At 33.0% G+C, this 15,061-nt stretch overlaps 1 protein-coding gene across 1 annotated transcript in view; it reads left to right on the forward strand.

Moving 5' to 3' along the window:
• Positions 1–10,318: 10,318 nt before the first annotated feature.
• LOC139515772 (2-oxoadipate dehydrogenase complex component E1-like) overlaps positions 10,319–15,061 on the forward strand; it is a 44,624-nt gene continuing 39,881 nt past the window's right edge. Inside the window, exons 1-5 of the mRNA XM_071305464.1 lie at positions 10,319–10,482; positions 11,970–12,084; positions 12,710–12,884; positions 13,859–13,963; positions 14,522–14,633. Of these exons, the coding sequence (XP_071161565.1) occupies positions 10,341–10,482; positions 11,970–12,084; positions 12,710–12,884; positions 13,859–13,963; positions 14,522–14,633 (649 nt within the window). The 5' untranslated portion in view covers positions 10,319–10,340. The remainder of the gene's footprint in view (positions 10,483–11,969; positions 12,085–12,709; positions 12,885–13,858; positions 13,964–14,521; positions 14,634–15,061) is intronic.

The following is a 15,061-nucleotide window of genomic DNA, read 5'->3' on the forward strand; positions in this document are numbered from 1 at the left end:
CTAGATATTTAACTTTTATTTGTTAAAGCTTATAAAATTGCCATGATTGCTGAATCCTATCCCAAGTTTAGAAATTGAGAGATCTATAACTCTATACTGTTTTTCAAAATATCTGAGGACAATTTTAGATTTAAATATATTCAATATGTATTCTTTACACAAAAAAATCATCATAAACCCTCTTGACATTCTGTATGTGCCTTCAATTCAGTGGTTGTCGTTTGTTGCTGAATATCAACACATTGTGCACATAGGTGTAATGCCACCAGCTCATGTGCACATAGGTGTAATACCACCAGCTCGTGTGCACACAGGTGTAATGCCACCAGCTCATGTGTACATAGGTGTAATGCCACCAGCTCATAATACATCATTTAGTTTAAACATATTTAATTTGCTGAATTAAAACAAAATGGAATAGACACAAGTAAATCATTCTTATGAAGTCTTCTCCATGAACAACATCACATCTGGTTGCATACGAAAAAGGGTAGTAAAACAAATATTCCCTTGAATTTGACCTTTGTAGGTAATTAATCCTTCATTTCATAGCAGTAAAAAAAATGGGAAAAAACATATCTTTGGTATTTCAAAGCACCATTATTATTTTATTTTGTGTTTCTATAGAATATTTTTAGAGAGTACATGGTTACTAAGACTTGTACACAGATAAAAAAAAAGATAAACATTTGATTGGTTAACTTCCAGTGATAGTTATTTTCTCATATGCAATGAAATGTTATGTGAAATTTTGGCTATTGAACTGGACAGGATAAAACTACTCATGCCAAGTATTTCTTTATTTGAAACAAAGATAAAATTCTCCACAATTTTTTCAAAGTGAAAATTTAACAAAGACTAATAGTGGAAAATCAATGGTGAAAGAAGAAAAAATCATTGAAAATTAGTTGTAACTGGTTTTTATTACTAAAACTACTGTCCCCCTTTCATTTTTAGATGTCATTCTACTCAAGGAAAGGTCGAACAAAAAAAGAAAAAGAAAAGGTATAGTCCGGGCAAATGGATATATACATGTATATACAAATGGACACACTGATTTCTTGCAGCTTTACTTATCTTTGAATTTATAAAGTAATATAAGGTTTTACTTTCAGTTTTGGTTAATTTAAACATCGATGTTTAATATATATGAGGTCAAGGTAAGATAAACCCTGCCAGACCTTAAGCTCATACAATACAACAAATAAAGTTAGCCTTTCGCTTTTGGTATTCAAGAACCAGACATTAATACCAAAATTGAATAATGACCAAAGAAACAGAATCAAAAGGTCAAATTGTACACCATTCAATCATTCCATACACTAAATATAGTTGACCTATTGCATAAAGTATCTGAAAAACAAACATATCACTAAGGCAGCAACCATTTGATTTTCTGGGGGGGGGGCTATGGTTTTTTTTGGAAAAAAAAGTTAAAGTTTGTTTCCAGTTTTTGGAGAAAAAAATAATTTGTTTTTGATTCTGAGAAAAAAAAATTGTTTGTTTCACCCTCAGCTGCCACTATATGTAAAGCTAAAAATGAAAGAAAAAAATTGTTTTCGACTTGTCGCGAAAAAAATAGATTGTTTTTCGCCGCAGGCGAAAAAAAAAACCATAGCCCCCCCCAGAAAATCAAATGGTTGCTGCCTAAAAAGTTAAAAACTCTTGATGAACCAATCAAAATGAGGTCAAGGTCAGATTAAACATGCAGACAGACATGTACACCTTACAATCCTTTTGAGAAACAAACATCACCATTAAAACTTAATATTGACAACTGAACCTTGAAAATAAGGACAAGGTCAGATGAATACAGCTAAACAGACATGTACACCTTACAATCATTCCATACAACTAATATAGTTGACCTATTGCTTTTAGTACAATGTATTTGAAAAACTGATAAATTCTGCCACATTAACATATACACCTTACAACTATTCTATATAAGGAGACCCACACGTAGCTTCTGGCTGTTGGCAATCCTCTGAATAAATAAAAAAATAAAATATTCTGTTCACCAAATACATTTGACCTACATTGCTTATAGTATCTTACTAATAGAGGAGCCTTGCAAGCTAGGAAGCTATATACTATACTTGTGGTACTTTCATGAGTATTTCACATGACAAGAAACTATAATTTGTTTTCAAGCAGTCCCACTGAATCATGACACCAAGATAAAGTACAAAAGACATGCATACAAGTAATGAAGCCTTAAGGTATCGGTGGCGGATTCAGAAATTTTCATAAGTGGGGGCCAACTGACTGCCTATGAGGGGGCCCGCTCTGGCCATGCTTCAGTGGTCAAATGGTCAAACCCATCAAACGAATGGAAAACAAATATCATATTCCTGACTTGGAGACACAGCAGTATGTTAGATTAACATATATCTCTCTCTCACTCTCTTCTCGCACTCTCTCTCTCTCTCTCACTCACCCACCCACTCTCGCACGCTCACTCACTCACTCACTCACTCACTCTCTCTCACCCACTCTTCTCTCGCACTCTCTCCCTCTCGCACGCTCACTCTCTCTCACTCACTCACCCACTCTCTCCCTCCCTCTCGCTCACTCTCTCCCTCTCTCTCATTCACTCTCACTCACTCACCCACTCTCTCCCTCTCTCTCACTCACCCACTCTCTCCCTATCGCACGCTCACTCACTCACTCACTCACCCATACTCTCCCTCTCCTTCTCGCACGCTCACTCGCTCACTCGCTCTCTCTCTCTCTCTCTCACTCATCCACTCTCTCCCTCTCGCTCACTCCCTATCGCACGCTCACTCACTCACTCTCTCTCACCCACTCTTCTCTCGCACTCTCTCCCTCTTGCACGCTCACTCACTCACCCACTCTCCCTCTCGCCTACTCTCTTCCTCTCTCTCATTCACTCCCTCTCTCTCACTCACCCACTGTTTCCCTATCGCACGCCCACTCACTCACCCACTCTCTCCCTATCGCACGCTCACTCACTCACTCACTCACTCACTATCTCTCACTCACCCACCCACTCTCGCACGCTCAGTCACTCATTCACTCACCCACTCTCTCCCTCTCGCACGCTCACTCACTCTCTCTCTCACTCACCCACTCTCTCCCTCTCGCTCACTCGCACACTCACCCACTCTCTCCCTCTCGCTCACTCGCACACTCAACCTTAACCTACTTCACGCTTAACCCTCTTGGCGCTTAATCAACTTCACAATCTTATCCTTAATTCTCTCAACCCTTCGCATACCCTTAACTCCATTTAACCACCTAACCCTACCCCTCCAAAAAAACCACCCACTCGTTACCCCTTCCTTACACGAAACTTAACCCTTACTATGCATGACCTCTTCCTCTCCCAGTGAATATTCTATATACAACTGTTTCCCATTTACATGAAACATATCAATATAACAGAGATTCAAAATGGCTATGACAGTACAGGAGTTCTACTCCTTCAGGGCTGTGATCACCACAGTCCATCGGGGACAACTCAACTGTCTACCATTGTCTAGAAAAGGTTGGTACTCGTCCCTTCAGTTAACCTTCATTAGGTAAGAGTACAACACTACATAAGAAAATCTATGCTTTTTATTGCAATGAAAATGTCATACTTCACCGGTCTTTTAACATTTCACAATTTGCAATATATAGCTGTATGAAGAACCAACTTTTTTTGTTTTCATTTGCATATCACTTTTTTAATATTCTTGACCCTTTTTATGTTCAGTTAGCTAAAAATGTTCTTACATTTTGTATGCACAAAAAATATTAAATGAGATGAAATAAAGGGTGCTAACTGTGACAATCATTAAGTCATTGTTAATATATAACGTAACAAATATACGTTAATTATTAACAGAATGCATAATGTATGTCAAAATCAGTTCACTTGTAATCATAATAATCACTGAACTGTAGCAACATCAACTAAACATTAATATCTAAAATTTTAATTTATATTATTAGGGTTTTTCTAATGAATTAAAAGTGGTTACATAACATTTTTTTTATCTGAATCTCAAAAACTGTGTTGAATAATATCAGCCCCTGTTGTTTCCCATTATCTAAATGGTTGGCCCATTTGTTCATCATATTTGTGATGCTTTAGTCATCTCTTGATTTACAGTTTTTATTGTTGAATTCAACTGCACTTAATCGGTAGTATTCTTTCTTCTTGTAATGATTTTTTTATAGCCTTTTATTTCAGCATTATTCGTTGGATACAATTTTCGTTGATTTTGTGTTTCATGTGAACCACAAAGTTGATGTTCAACACATTATCTATAATTTTAAATATCCACGAAAACAAATGAATTTACAGTTGTAAGGTTTGTGATTTTATCTGGTAGGTCGTTGCTTTCCGCTTAATGTATTTCGCACATTCCGTTATTTTCAACAAAATATTTCAATCATTAATTAAAATTATAATGATTACTTTATTATGATTTTTATCAATAATAGAAATTATTGGCTCTAGCACTATCAAGATTTAAAGTTTTCTTTTTTTCACAACCGACAGAAACTCTTAATGATCCTTAATGTTTGAGAATGTCAATTTTAAAGGGAAATTAACTACGAGATAAAACGAAAAATCAAACAAATAATAATTCACTTTTTGCATAAAAAAAAAAATAAAAAAAAATAAAAAAATTGAAACATCACTGATGAATTAATTGTTCACTTCCAAGCGAATAATTCGACCTGATCGAAACAATTATGTTATCAGCAATTTAACTCTTTATGCTATGGATGGGTTACGCACAGTTTTTTAGCTATTTTTTTTTTAAGGAAATCATTGCTAGCCCTGCATGCAATAATCCTATATATCAAGCACCGAATTGCCAAATATGAGAGTACATGGGGAAAGGCTGTTGATTTTCTATAAAAGTTTCCATATGTTTATCATTGAATCAACACAAGGGTTCATAATCCTTAGTGAAATACCTTTGTAACGATCGTGCCAACAGAGAAGATGTGTTTGAATAACGAAAAACAAAAACGAATCAGGGTTGTAATGTGCGAATCGTCTGCATCGATCAAAGGAAAATTTCGAAAATGTTTACAGAACTGGAGAAAAAACCTATTGCTACTGATATTTAAAACCTTCCCATCATTTTTTTAAAGCATATTTTTAATATAAACATCCCTTTGGTAGAATTAATGATTAAATATAAATACACCGATGGAGAGCTTAGTCGATTCTCAAGTGCGGGGTGTAATGTGTACGAATCGTCTGCATCGGGTAACGGAAAATTTCGAAAATTTGACCTAGATGGTCAAACGAATATTTCTTTTCTATATATAGTACAGTGGCGGATGCAGGAATTTTCGAAAGGGGGGGGGGGGGTGCTAGCCCAGGGCAAAGGGGGGGTGCAAGGGGGGGGGGGGTGCAAACATATGTCCCGATTCAAATGCATTGATCGGCCAAAATAAAGGGGGGGGGTGCGGACCCCCGGAACCCCCCCTCTGGATCCGCCACTGTATAGTATTAATTAATTATTTGCAGAAAGAATTCACAACTTTGGACACATCCTGGCACCCATGCCACCCTATATCTTAAATGGCATATCATGATGTCTTTAATTCACATTAAAAGGCAGTGATAAGAGGAATTATGACTTGAAATGCACATAGCACAGCGATTTCCAGGTAAATTTTACTTAGTAGGTAGTCTCAATTTGATTTCAAGTCCTATTATGTATTGCACAGTCACTTGTCTCTGAAAAAAATTCTAGCGATACCTTATTATTTTCAGATACCGTGAATTAAAAATTAAAGTGCCTGTGAGGTATTGGTATAAATCTACAATTATTCCATCGTCTTTTGTACCTAACATGTTTACTGTATATAACAACAATTATATACATTTAGGTCAATATAAATCTACGGACCACCCTATTAAAACATGTACGAAATATTTGCCACTGGGCATCAAACAACCAACAATTAACCATTCCCGACAATCATTCAATCTACGACTGCACAGGGGCGGATCAAGCCATTTAAAAAAAGGGGGGGGGGTACCAACCCAGGACAAAGGGGGGTTCCAACTATATGTCCCCATTCAAATGCATTGATCGGCTAAATAAAAGGGTGTTCCAACCCCCAGACCCCCCCCCCCCCCTTTGGATCCGCCAATGCAGTCTGTTGTCTCTTTGACACATTCCCCATTTCCATTCTCAATTTTAGTACTATTTATATATGTTGGGGGCTTAATTTCAAAATCCTACAATAAATTACATGACCCCTCATTTCTAAAACAGATCAGTCATTATGATATTATACTATTGACAGAAACACATTTGGGATATAACACCCCTATTAGTGTAGAGGGATACAATTTTTTCCCAGTTTGTAGAGTACAGTCCTCTAATTCAAGATTTTATGGAGGCCTTGGTATACTAATAAAGAATATTATCCGTCCAGGCATACACATTTTGCAAAATACAAGTAAAGATTATCAGTGGATTAAACTGAATAAGAACTTTTTTAATCTAACAAATGATATATATTTGTGTCTAGCCTATATAATTCCAAGTATGTCAAGTTATTTACATCAGTCTGATGATGATGTATTAGATAGTATTGAAAAGGATATGACATGCACTTATAAACAGTTAGGAGATATTATATTATGTGGTGATTTGAATGCTCGGTCAGGATCTGAGCCAGATTTTATACAAAATGATGTTTATGATACTCACTTACCTATATATAATGATTATGATTGTGATACTATTCAAGATGTAAGACATAGTTATGATAGTAAGGTTGATGTTAGAGGTAAGCAGTTATTAGACTTATGTATATCTACAAAAATGAGAATTTTAAATGGAAGAGTATTGGGAGATTTGTATGGTAAATTTACATGCCATAAACCCACAGGATCGAGTGTTGTAGATTATGTTATTGTCTCAGAGGCACTTTTACCTAAAATTTTATCTTTCAAAATATCAGATTTCATCCCAAATTTTTCAGACTGTCATTGTAAGTTGTCTTTTGGAATTTTAGCAACTTATTCTTCACATTTGTCTGTTAATAAGTTTAAAATGAATGCATTTCCGGGTGGTTATAAGTGGACAAAATCATCAACCAGTCAATTTCAAGATGCACTTTGCCACCCTGTTTGCAAATCTCTTTTAAATAATTTTATGAATCATGATTATGTCAATGAAGATTCAGAGAGAGCAGTTCCTGATTTTTTAAACATACTAAATGTTGCTGCTACAAAGGCAAATATTTTTCGCCATAAATCATCTAAAAAAAGAAAACCTAATTGTATTAAAATGGTTTGATTCTGATTTAAGTGTAAAGAGGAAAATTCTAGTATCTAAAGGAGAATTATTGTCAAAATTTCCGTATGATCCTATTGTCAGAGGTTCATATTTTAAATGCTACAGAGAGTATAATAAATTGCGTAAATATAAAATGCGCACATTTAAACAGTCCATCCTGAATAGCCTTGACAATTTAAGAGATTCTGATCCAAAACAATACTGGAAACTTATAAATTCTTTAAAGGAGTCTACAGATGATAGTAAAGGAAAGTCAGTAGAACCAGAAGCCTGGTTTAATCATTTTTCAGATTTGAATAAATCTCCTTCAATAAGTGAAACAAGAATTAAAGAAATTAATTCTAAAATAGAAAATATGGAAAAAAATAAAACTTTTTGTGAATTAGATTATAGATTGTCTACTAAAGAAATAATTGATTCAATATCTAAACTCAAAAGTGGTAAAGCCTCAGGTCTGGATGGTATACCTAATGAGATGCTAAAGGCAGGAAGTTTAGTTCTAAATCCTTTAATTCAGAAACTGTTTAATCATGTTTTTTCATCTGGTATTTATCCAATGCAGTGGTCATCAGTCTATTTATCTGCTGTTTTTAAGTCTGGTGATCCAAGTAAAACAGATAATTATCGTGGCATTGCCATTAATTCTTGTGTTGGTAAATTGTTTAACTCTGTTTTGAATAACAGACTAGATAAATTTTTGGTAAAAGAATCAGTGATTAATCCATGTCAAATTGGATTTTCAAAAAAATGTAGACCATCTGATCATGTTTTTGTTTTAAAAACCATTATTGATAAATATATAAGTAAAAAAGGGGGCAAACTATTTGCCTGTTTTGTAGATTTTAAACAGGCTTTTGATAAAGTGATCCATCAGGGTATCAGATATAAGCTTTTAACAAAAAATATTACTGGAAAGTTTTATTCTATCATTAAAGACATGTATAGTAAAAGTGACCTCTGTGTTAAAATTGATAATGAGATGACTCCATGTTTTAAATCATTTATAGGGGTTAGACAAGGTGATGTTTTAAGCCCAAATATTTTTAAAATATTTATCAATGATCTACCTGACAAGTTTTTATCTTGTCCTGATCCAGTAAATATTAATAACCGTAGAGTAGACTGTCTTATGTATGCTGATGATGTAGTAATTTTTTCAGAAACACAGGAAGGCTTGCAAAAGAGAATTTATATGTTACATGAATATTGTGTAGAATGGTGTTTTGATGTAAATTTAAAAAAGACAAAAAGTATAATTTTTAACAAGCCAGGAAAATTTTTAAAATGCTTTTTACGTTTTGGAGGTAAAGAGATTGAAAGTGCAAAATTATATAGATACCTTGGAATCACATTTACATCTAGTGGTTTATTTAAGCAGTGTAAAGATGAATTATACAACAAATCTTTAAAAGCTTGTTTTAAGCTACAGAGATGCTTGTCATCATCTAACCCTAGTATTGCCACTTTTTTACATCTTTATGATCATACAATTAAACCCATACTATTATATGGCAGTGAAATATGGGGAATGTTTAGAACAGATTCAGCTGCTTGTAAAAAAGATAATGATTATATACTAGAAAAAGTCTTTGGTCAGGATTCTTCTGAAAAATCTCACACCAAATTTATGAAATACATTCTTGGTGTAAACAGAAAGTCAAGTAATATAGCTGTAATGTCAGAGCTTGGTAGATTTCCTATGTATTTTACTATAATTTTATCAATGTTAAAATATTGTCATAGACTGGAACATTTAACAGAAGGACTATTATATGATGCGTTTATATGTTGTAAACAGTTACATAGCTCTAATGTAAATACATGGTATTCTAGTATAGATTATATTCAGAGAGAAATTGAATTACCAAATTTTGACCAATCAATTGGTTCTTTATGTCAGTATGTTAAAAATAAACTATGTAAAAGTTATGTCACTTTTTGGAATAAACTGAAGTATCAAACAATTAACTCTGAAAAAGGGAAGCTTGGTACTTATTTTTCCATAAAAAATTGTTTTAAAAAAGAAAAATATTTAGAATTGCAGGACTTCAAAAAAAGGCAGTCAATTTGTAAATTAAGAATAAGTGCTCACTCTTTAAAAATTGAGACAGACAGATATTCAAAAAAGCATATAGAAAGATCTGAGCGTCTTTGTACTAATTGCTCACTTGGTAAAGTTGAAGATGAGCTTCATTTTTTATTAGAATGCCCTCTTTATGATATTCAAAGGGACGATTTTTTTCAAGACATTTCTAACAATTGTTATAATTTTATAAACTTAAATAAATCTTCTCAATTTTTATGGCTCTTGACCCAAGAAAATGTTACTCTTATGGAAAAACTGGGTTGTTATATTTGTGACTGTTTTGAATTAAGGAGATCAGGCATGAACACTGACATTTAGTCAAGTAAATAATTTGAAAATAAATACATATGCATGTATAATGTAATTTTATTATTCTTTTATTCACAATATATATGTGGGTTTTAGCTTGATTCTGACCAATGCTTATATTCCAATTATATATGTATATGCCTCTATTATTGCTGTTGTTACTAATTATGTAAATCAATTGTATCTGATTTTATGCCCTTTATGGGCCCTGTAATTTGGGAAATAAAAATATTCTATTCTATTCTATTCTATATGTTCTCTTATGTTTTGTATATGTTTTTCATTTATTCTGCCAGTTACTATTTCTTTTCTTTTTTTTTCTTTTTGTAAAGCTTCCGCCAGAATTCACAGGCACTTGTCTATATTATTACAGGTATATAGGAATTTTTTTTCTGAGACAAGTGCCTGTGCCCGAATTCCAAAAATTAAAAAAAAAAAAAAACTTAAAATACAAAAATTTTCAAACGTTGAATATTGAATGGAAAAGCGAATATAGGACTAACTAGCATAGTATGTGACACATAATGACATTTTTTGTCAAATAAATGTGGACATATTATATTTCGGCATTCAAAAAAAATCATAACCTTTCGAAAGTTTCGCGCACCTGTCTTAGCTCTCTACGATTGAGGTAAGGAAGTTGCAAAACGAAAACAATGTCAATGTTAACGTTGTGTAGGCTTCACTCTGCCCCACGGATATTCCAATCAGCATATGCATACACATCTTTATATCACTCAGAAAATGGAATATATGGGCATAGAAGGAAAGAACCATCCCGGTTGTCAACTGAAAAAGGTACAAAATGTGTTTAAACTTTCAAGGATACGATGTTTCTGCTTCTGTTCGTTGATTGGTTAAAACTGGAGGTGTGTGATTTACAGTGTAAATTTTCATGCTTTGCAACCTTGGACTATTATGTAAAGTTAGTCCTAGTTGCAATACAGGGGCTTATCCAGCCATTTTTGAAAGGGGGTTAGCAACCCATGATAAAGGGGGTTGGGGTTCCAACTTAACTTTCCCATTTAATATGCATTGATCGTTAAAAAGGGGGGTTCCAACCCTATAACCCCTCCCCTAGATCCGCCAGTGCAACACACTGACAGTGTTTAACAGAGGACCACAGCCCCCATTACGAAGCAAATACCTTTTTTTCTTCTTTTTATATACTATAAATCACATACAAGGCTACAGCTTAATTATGATTACAAATTTACTGTCTTATACTGTTGCATGCAAGTGGCATATTAATTACAAGAAAACAACTAACATGACTTATCAACAAGTGAATACAAAAAATCATTGCTATATGATACAATTTTTTTGGTAGCCTGCAGATTAAATTAAATAGTTTAAAATTATTTTCAAAAGGATTGATATATACAAGGACGTATAACTAATATACGTCCTTGATATATATAAATAAATATGATGAAGGCACCAGTAGTATATACCTCTGTTGAAAAGTCATAATTCCAAATAAAAACAAATATGGGTTACAAACTAAAACTGAGAGAAACACAAGCTACAAGAGGTAAACAATAGAACTACAGAAACAATAAAGTCCAAATGAAAAATACCAACATAGATATAAATTAACAGACTTTTTGATGAATGAGAGTATAAAGAGCAGATTACAGATCAATGATGAGTGAAAAACATGTAAAAGTTTAAAGAATAAGGGTGGAAAAAACCAATTAAGGCAATACTATTTTACCTACAGAAATAAAAGATGAGAAATTTTTTAATTAATTATTATTAGGATTTTACAGCATCGGCATAATTTGAATTATAAAGGAAACCTTAAGAATATAAGAATACAAAGTCAAAGGACACCTTTTAGAAATGCATAAATGTCCATTTCATTTTTTCTTTTTCCTTCACAAAGAATCCCCCTTTTATCACGTTATTCAGAGGGTAACTTCTTAAAATTGTTACAATTTATTTCCGCCTTTAAATACAATGGACCCTAACATTTTCTTTTAACAAAAATATACTGCATATATGATATATATGCATGGCATTTAGATATTTGTCTTTTAGGTAAAAAAAAATTTAATTGAAATCTGTCTACTTGAACATGTTGAATACTCCACTATTTTTTTCACATTTTTTTTCTCACATTTTCAAGAAAAACAAAAATGTTGTCTCTTCTACTTGTTAGTTTCTAAAAATAAATAAAAAAAACCTTTAAAAATGTTAAATATATAAATTGATGTGACTTTTATGTGTATTACTTAGCTTGTCTCAATCCTTTTATATACGAGAAATCTGTAAATTTGTAGTTCCACAGAATGTTGTTACTAGTGAGAACTTCCAAGCTTACAGGCTGACAGAAGCTTACAGAAAACATGGTCATAAAAAGGCAACTTTGGATCCCTTAGGACTTCAGCAAAGATGGTTTGTATTTTCTTCGAATCTTAAATTTTTTCCTTGTTCCATTTTGACAATTCTTTAAAGAGGTTATTTTTATTTGTATATATACTAGATGTTTCAAAGTTTTTTTTGGACCTCAGTGGTCTTTTGGTCCAGTTATTTTTCAAGCATTACTGGTCCAGTCAGTGTTTTAGTAGTCTTTTTTCATTAAGAGTACATCACATACATTATATTACAAAATGCTTGCATCTAAAATCGTCATTTGATCCAGTTATTGATGAACTTTTACTGGACCCAACCATTTTCTACTGGACATTGCCACATGTCTGACTTACCTTAGGAATGACTTGATATACTGAAAAGAAGTCCACAAGGATTTCTTTTAAAAGTAGAATTTTAATGTTAGAGTAAAATTATCATAAACGTATAGATCCTGAATTTTTAATTTAGTGTTCATAGCATGATGGAAACAAAGGATCAGCTGAAATTTTGTTCAAGAAAATAAAAATTTGATTAAAAAATTATCTTACATCTTAGATGTAATAAAAATTAACAATCATCACTATGAAGTGAAGTTATTTTGTGCAGGCTATTGGGATGCTGTATGTTACAAATTATTTAGAATATTTTATAATCCTGTTGTTTTCAGTGGTGTACCAGAAGTAGATTTATCAAATTATGGATTGTCTAAAGACTCCACAACTCAGTTTGATGTAAATGGAATTTTGAATAATGGTGCATCAAAACTAACAACAGCCCAGTTAACAGATACACTAGAGAATATCTATTGTGGTCCTATTGCTGTGGAATTTGATTATTTGCAGGTATGAATTAAGGTGGCTCGGGGCCTATTAAAAGTTTCTATCAGAAGTACCGTAATTTTTTGTTATTTTATTCTTTACAGAAATTAAATCAAATTGGTCGAAAAAAAATAGGGGGTCACGGACCATTTAAGCTCAAAATTTTACTTTTAAACAGGTATGTAAAAGGGACCATTTTTCAATGAAATGATAGGGAAAATAGAGGTGTTGACATATTTTTATCGGATTATCAAAAAAACGTTCTATGACGCTTGGTCCAAAACTGTAAAATAAAAAGCTGAAATATAGCTTCAAAGAATGAGCAAATAAAAAAAAAGGTCACCGATAAGGAAAAAAATATATTTTGCCTTAAAACCCAAATTTTGGCGTGAAAATGGGTGAAGTGTCATTTTGACCCTTTAACAAATACGGAATATAACGAAAATATTCTATTATTCACATTACTACAATGATTTAACATTTCTAATCAATCAAAATATTTTAAAAAATTATATAGAATTTACGACAAATACTATTGTAATTCATGCGTGAAATTATGCCCAGTCGAATAGTCCCGAGCCACCTTAAGTTGAAAATTGATGTTTTGTGGTCTTTTACTTTAGGAATACAGTATTATAGTCATTTTAGTTATACAAATATTTTTATCTTTGATTTTTACCTTTGTTGGAAATGTCAACTGGAAGAAGTTTTATGTCAGAATTATCTAAAAAAAAACTGATCGAAAAACTACCTCTCATTTTCAAAACCATAGAAAATCTGTGTCTTTAAGAGGATTTAATACTGTTGTGTTGTATTTTCTCATAGTTATATAGGTTTGACATTCAATACACATAAAATAGTTAACAACGCTAAAAACAAAAGTTTATGCAATACAAACCACCATAATAATGACAAACTCAATCTGACAGAAGCTGTATGTGTCTCAGAGTGATGATTTTGTTTGGCTTTTTATTGTTACATGTATCTACTCATTTCAGACAGAAGAAAGAGAATGGTTTGCTCATACATTTGAATCTCAGAGAAAATCGTTGATACCAGACGAGAGAAAAGCAGACTTGGCCAAGTTAATGTTAAAATGTCAGGTTAGTATCTTATATGTAGAACACTTTCTAAACCTGTCAACTCTCCCACTTTCTGCTGGTGACACCTGTAAACTTCACATTTCATTTTGAAAATTATCTTCTCAACATCTTATTCCTTTAAATGCTTGAATTTTAAATTATATATTCTAATATCAACCACCTCCAAATGGAGTTGGTGTTTCAAGCACAAATTTTGTACTCTGAGTACATGTACCTAGTGAAGTTTTATGACCAAAGACCTAGATGGTTTGTAAGTTAAAAACTATAATCCTGTCTAAGATAAAAACCTTTTTATTATTATGTAAGGGTGTAAGCATGTTTTATTGTTTCTCTCTCTGTCAGGAATTAAGGGATCATCATTGGCATACATGTACAAATGATCAATGATGTAGGATTTGATCATTGTTAACAAGAATGAAAGGAATCATTCTAAATGTTAGCAGGATATAACCATGCAGCAATCAATCTTTAAAAAGTTAGTCGACAAGAGCAAGTTGAAAGATCTAATTTTCATTAAATGGGGGAGGAATAGAAAAATAATTATATTAATCTTTTCAGGCTTTTGACCACTTCCTTGCCAACAAGTTTACCACAGTAAAGAGATATGGTGGAGAAGGGGGAGAAAGTATGATGGCTATATTTGATGAGATATTCTCTTACAGTGCACAAGGTAAGTTTACTACAGTAAAGAGATATGGTGGAGAAGGGGGAGAAAGTATGATGGCTATATTTGATGAGATATTCTCTTACAGTTCCCAAGGTAAGTTTACTACAGTGAAGAGATATGGTGGAGAAGGGGGAGAAAGTATGATGGCTATATTTGATGAGATATTCTCTCACAGTACACAAGGTAAGTTTACTACAGTAAAGAGATATGGTGGAGAAGGGGGAGAAAGTATGATGGCTATATTTGATGAGATATTCTCTCACAGTTCCCAAGGTAAGTTTACCACAGTGAAGAGATATGGTGGAGAAGGGGGAGAAAGTATGATGGCTATATTTGATGAGATATTCTCTCACAGTACACAAGGTAAGTTTACTACAGTAAAGAGATATGGTGGAGAAGGGGGAGAAAGTATGATGGCTATATTTGATGAG

The sequence above is a fragment of the Mytilus edulis genome, chromosome 3, assembly GCF_963676685.1.
Source record: "Mytilus edulis chromosome 3, xbMytEdul2.2, whole genome shotgun sequence".
NCBI lineage: Eukaryota > Metazoa > Mollusca > Bivalvia > Mytilida > Mytilidae > Mytilus > Mytilus edulis.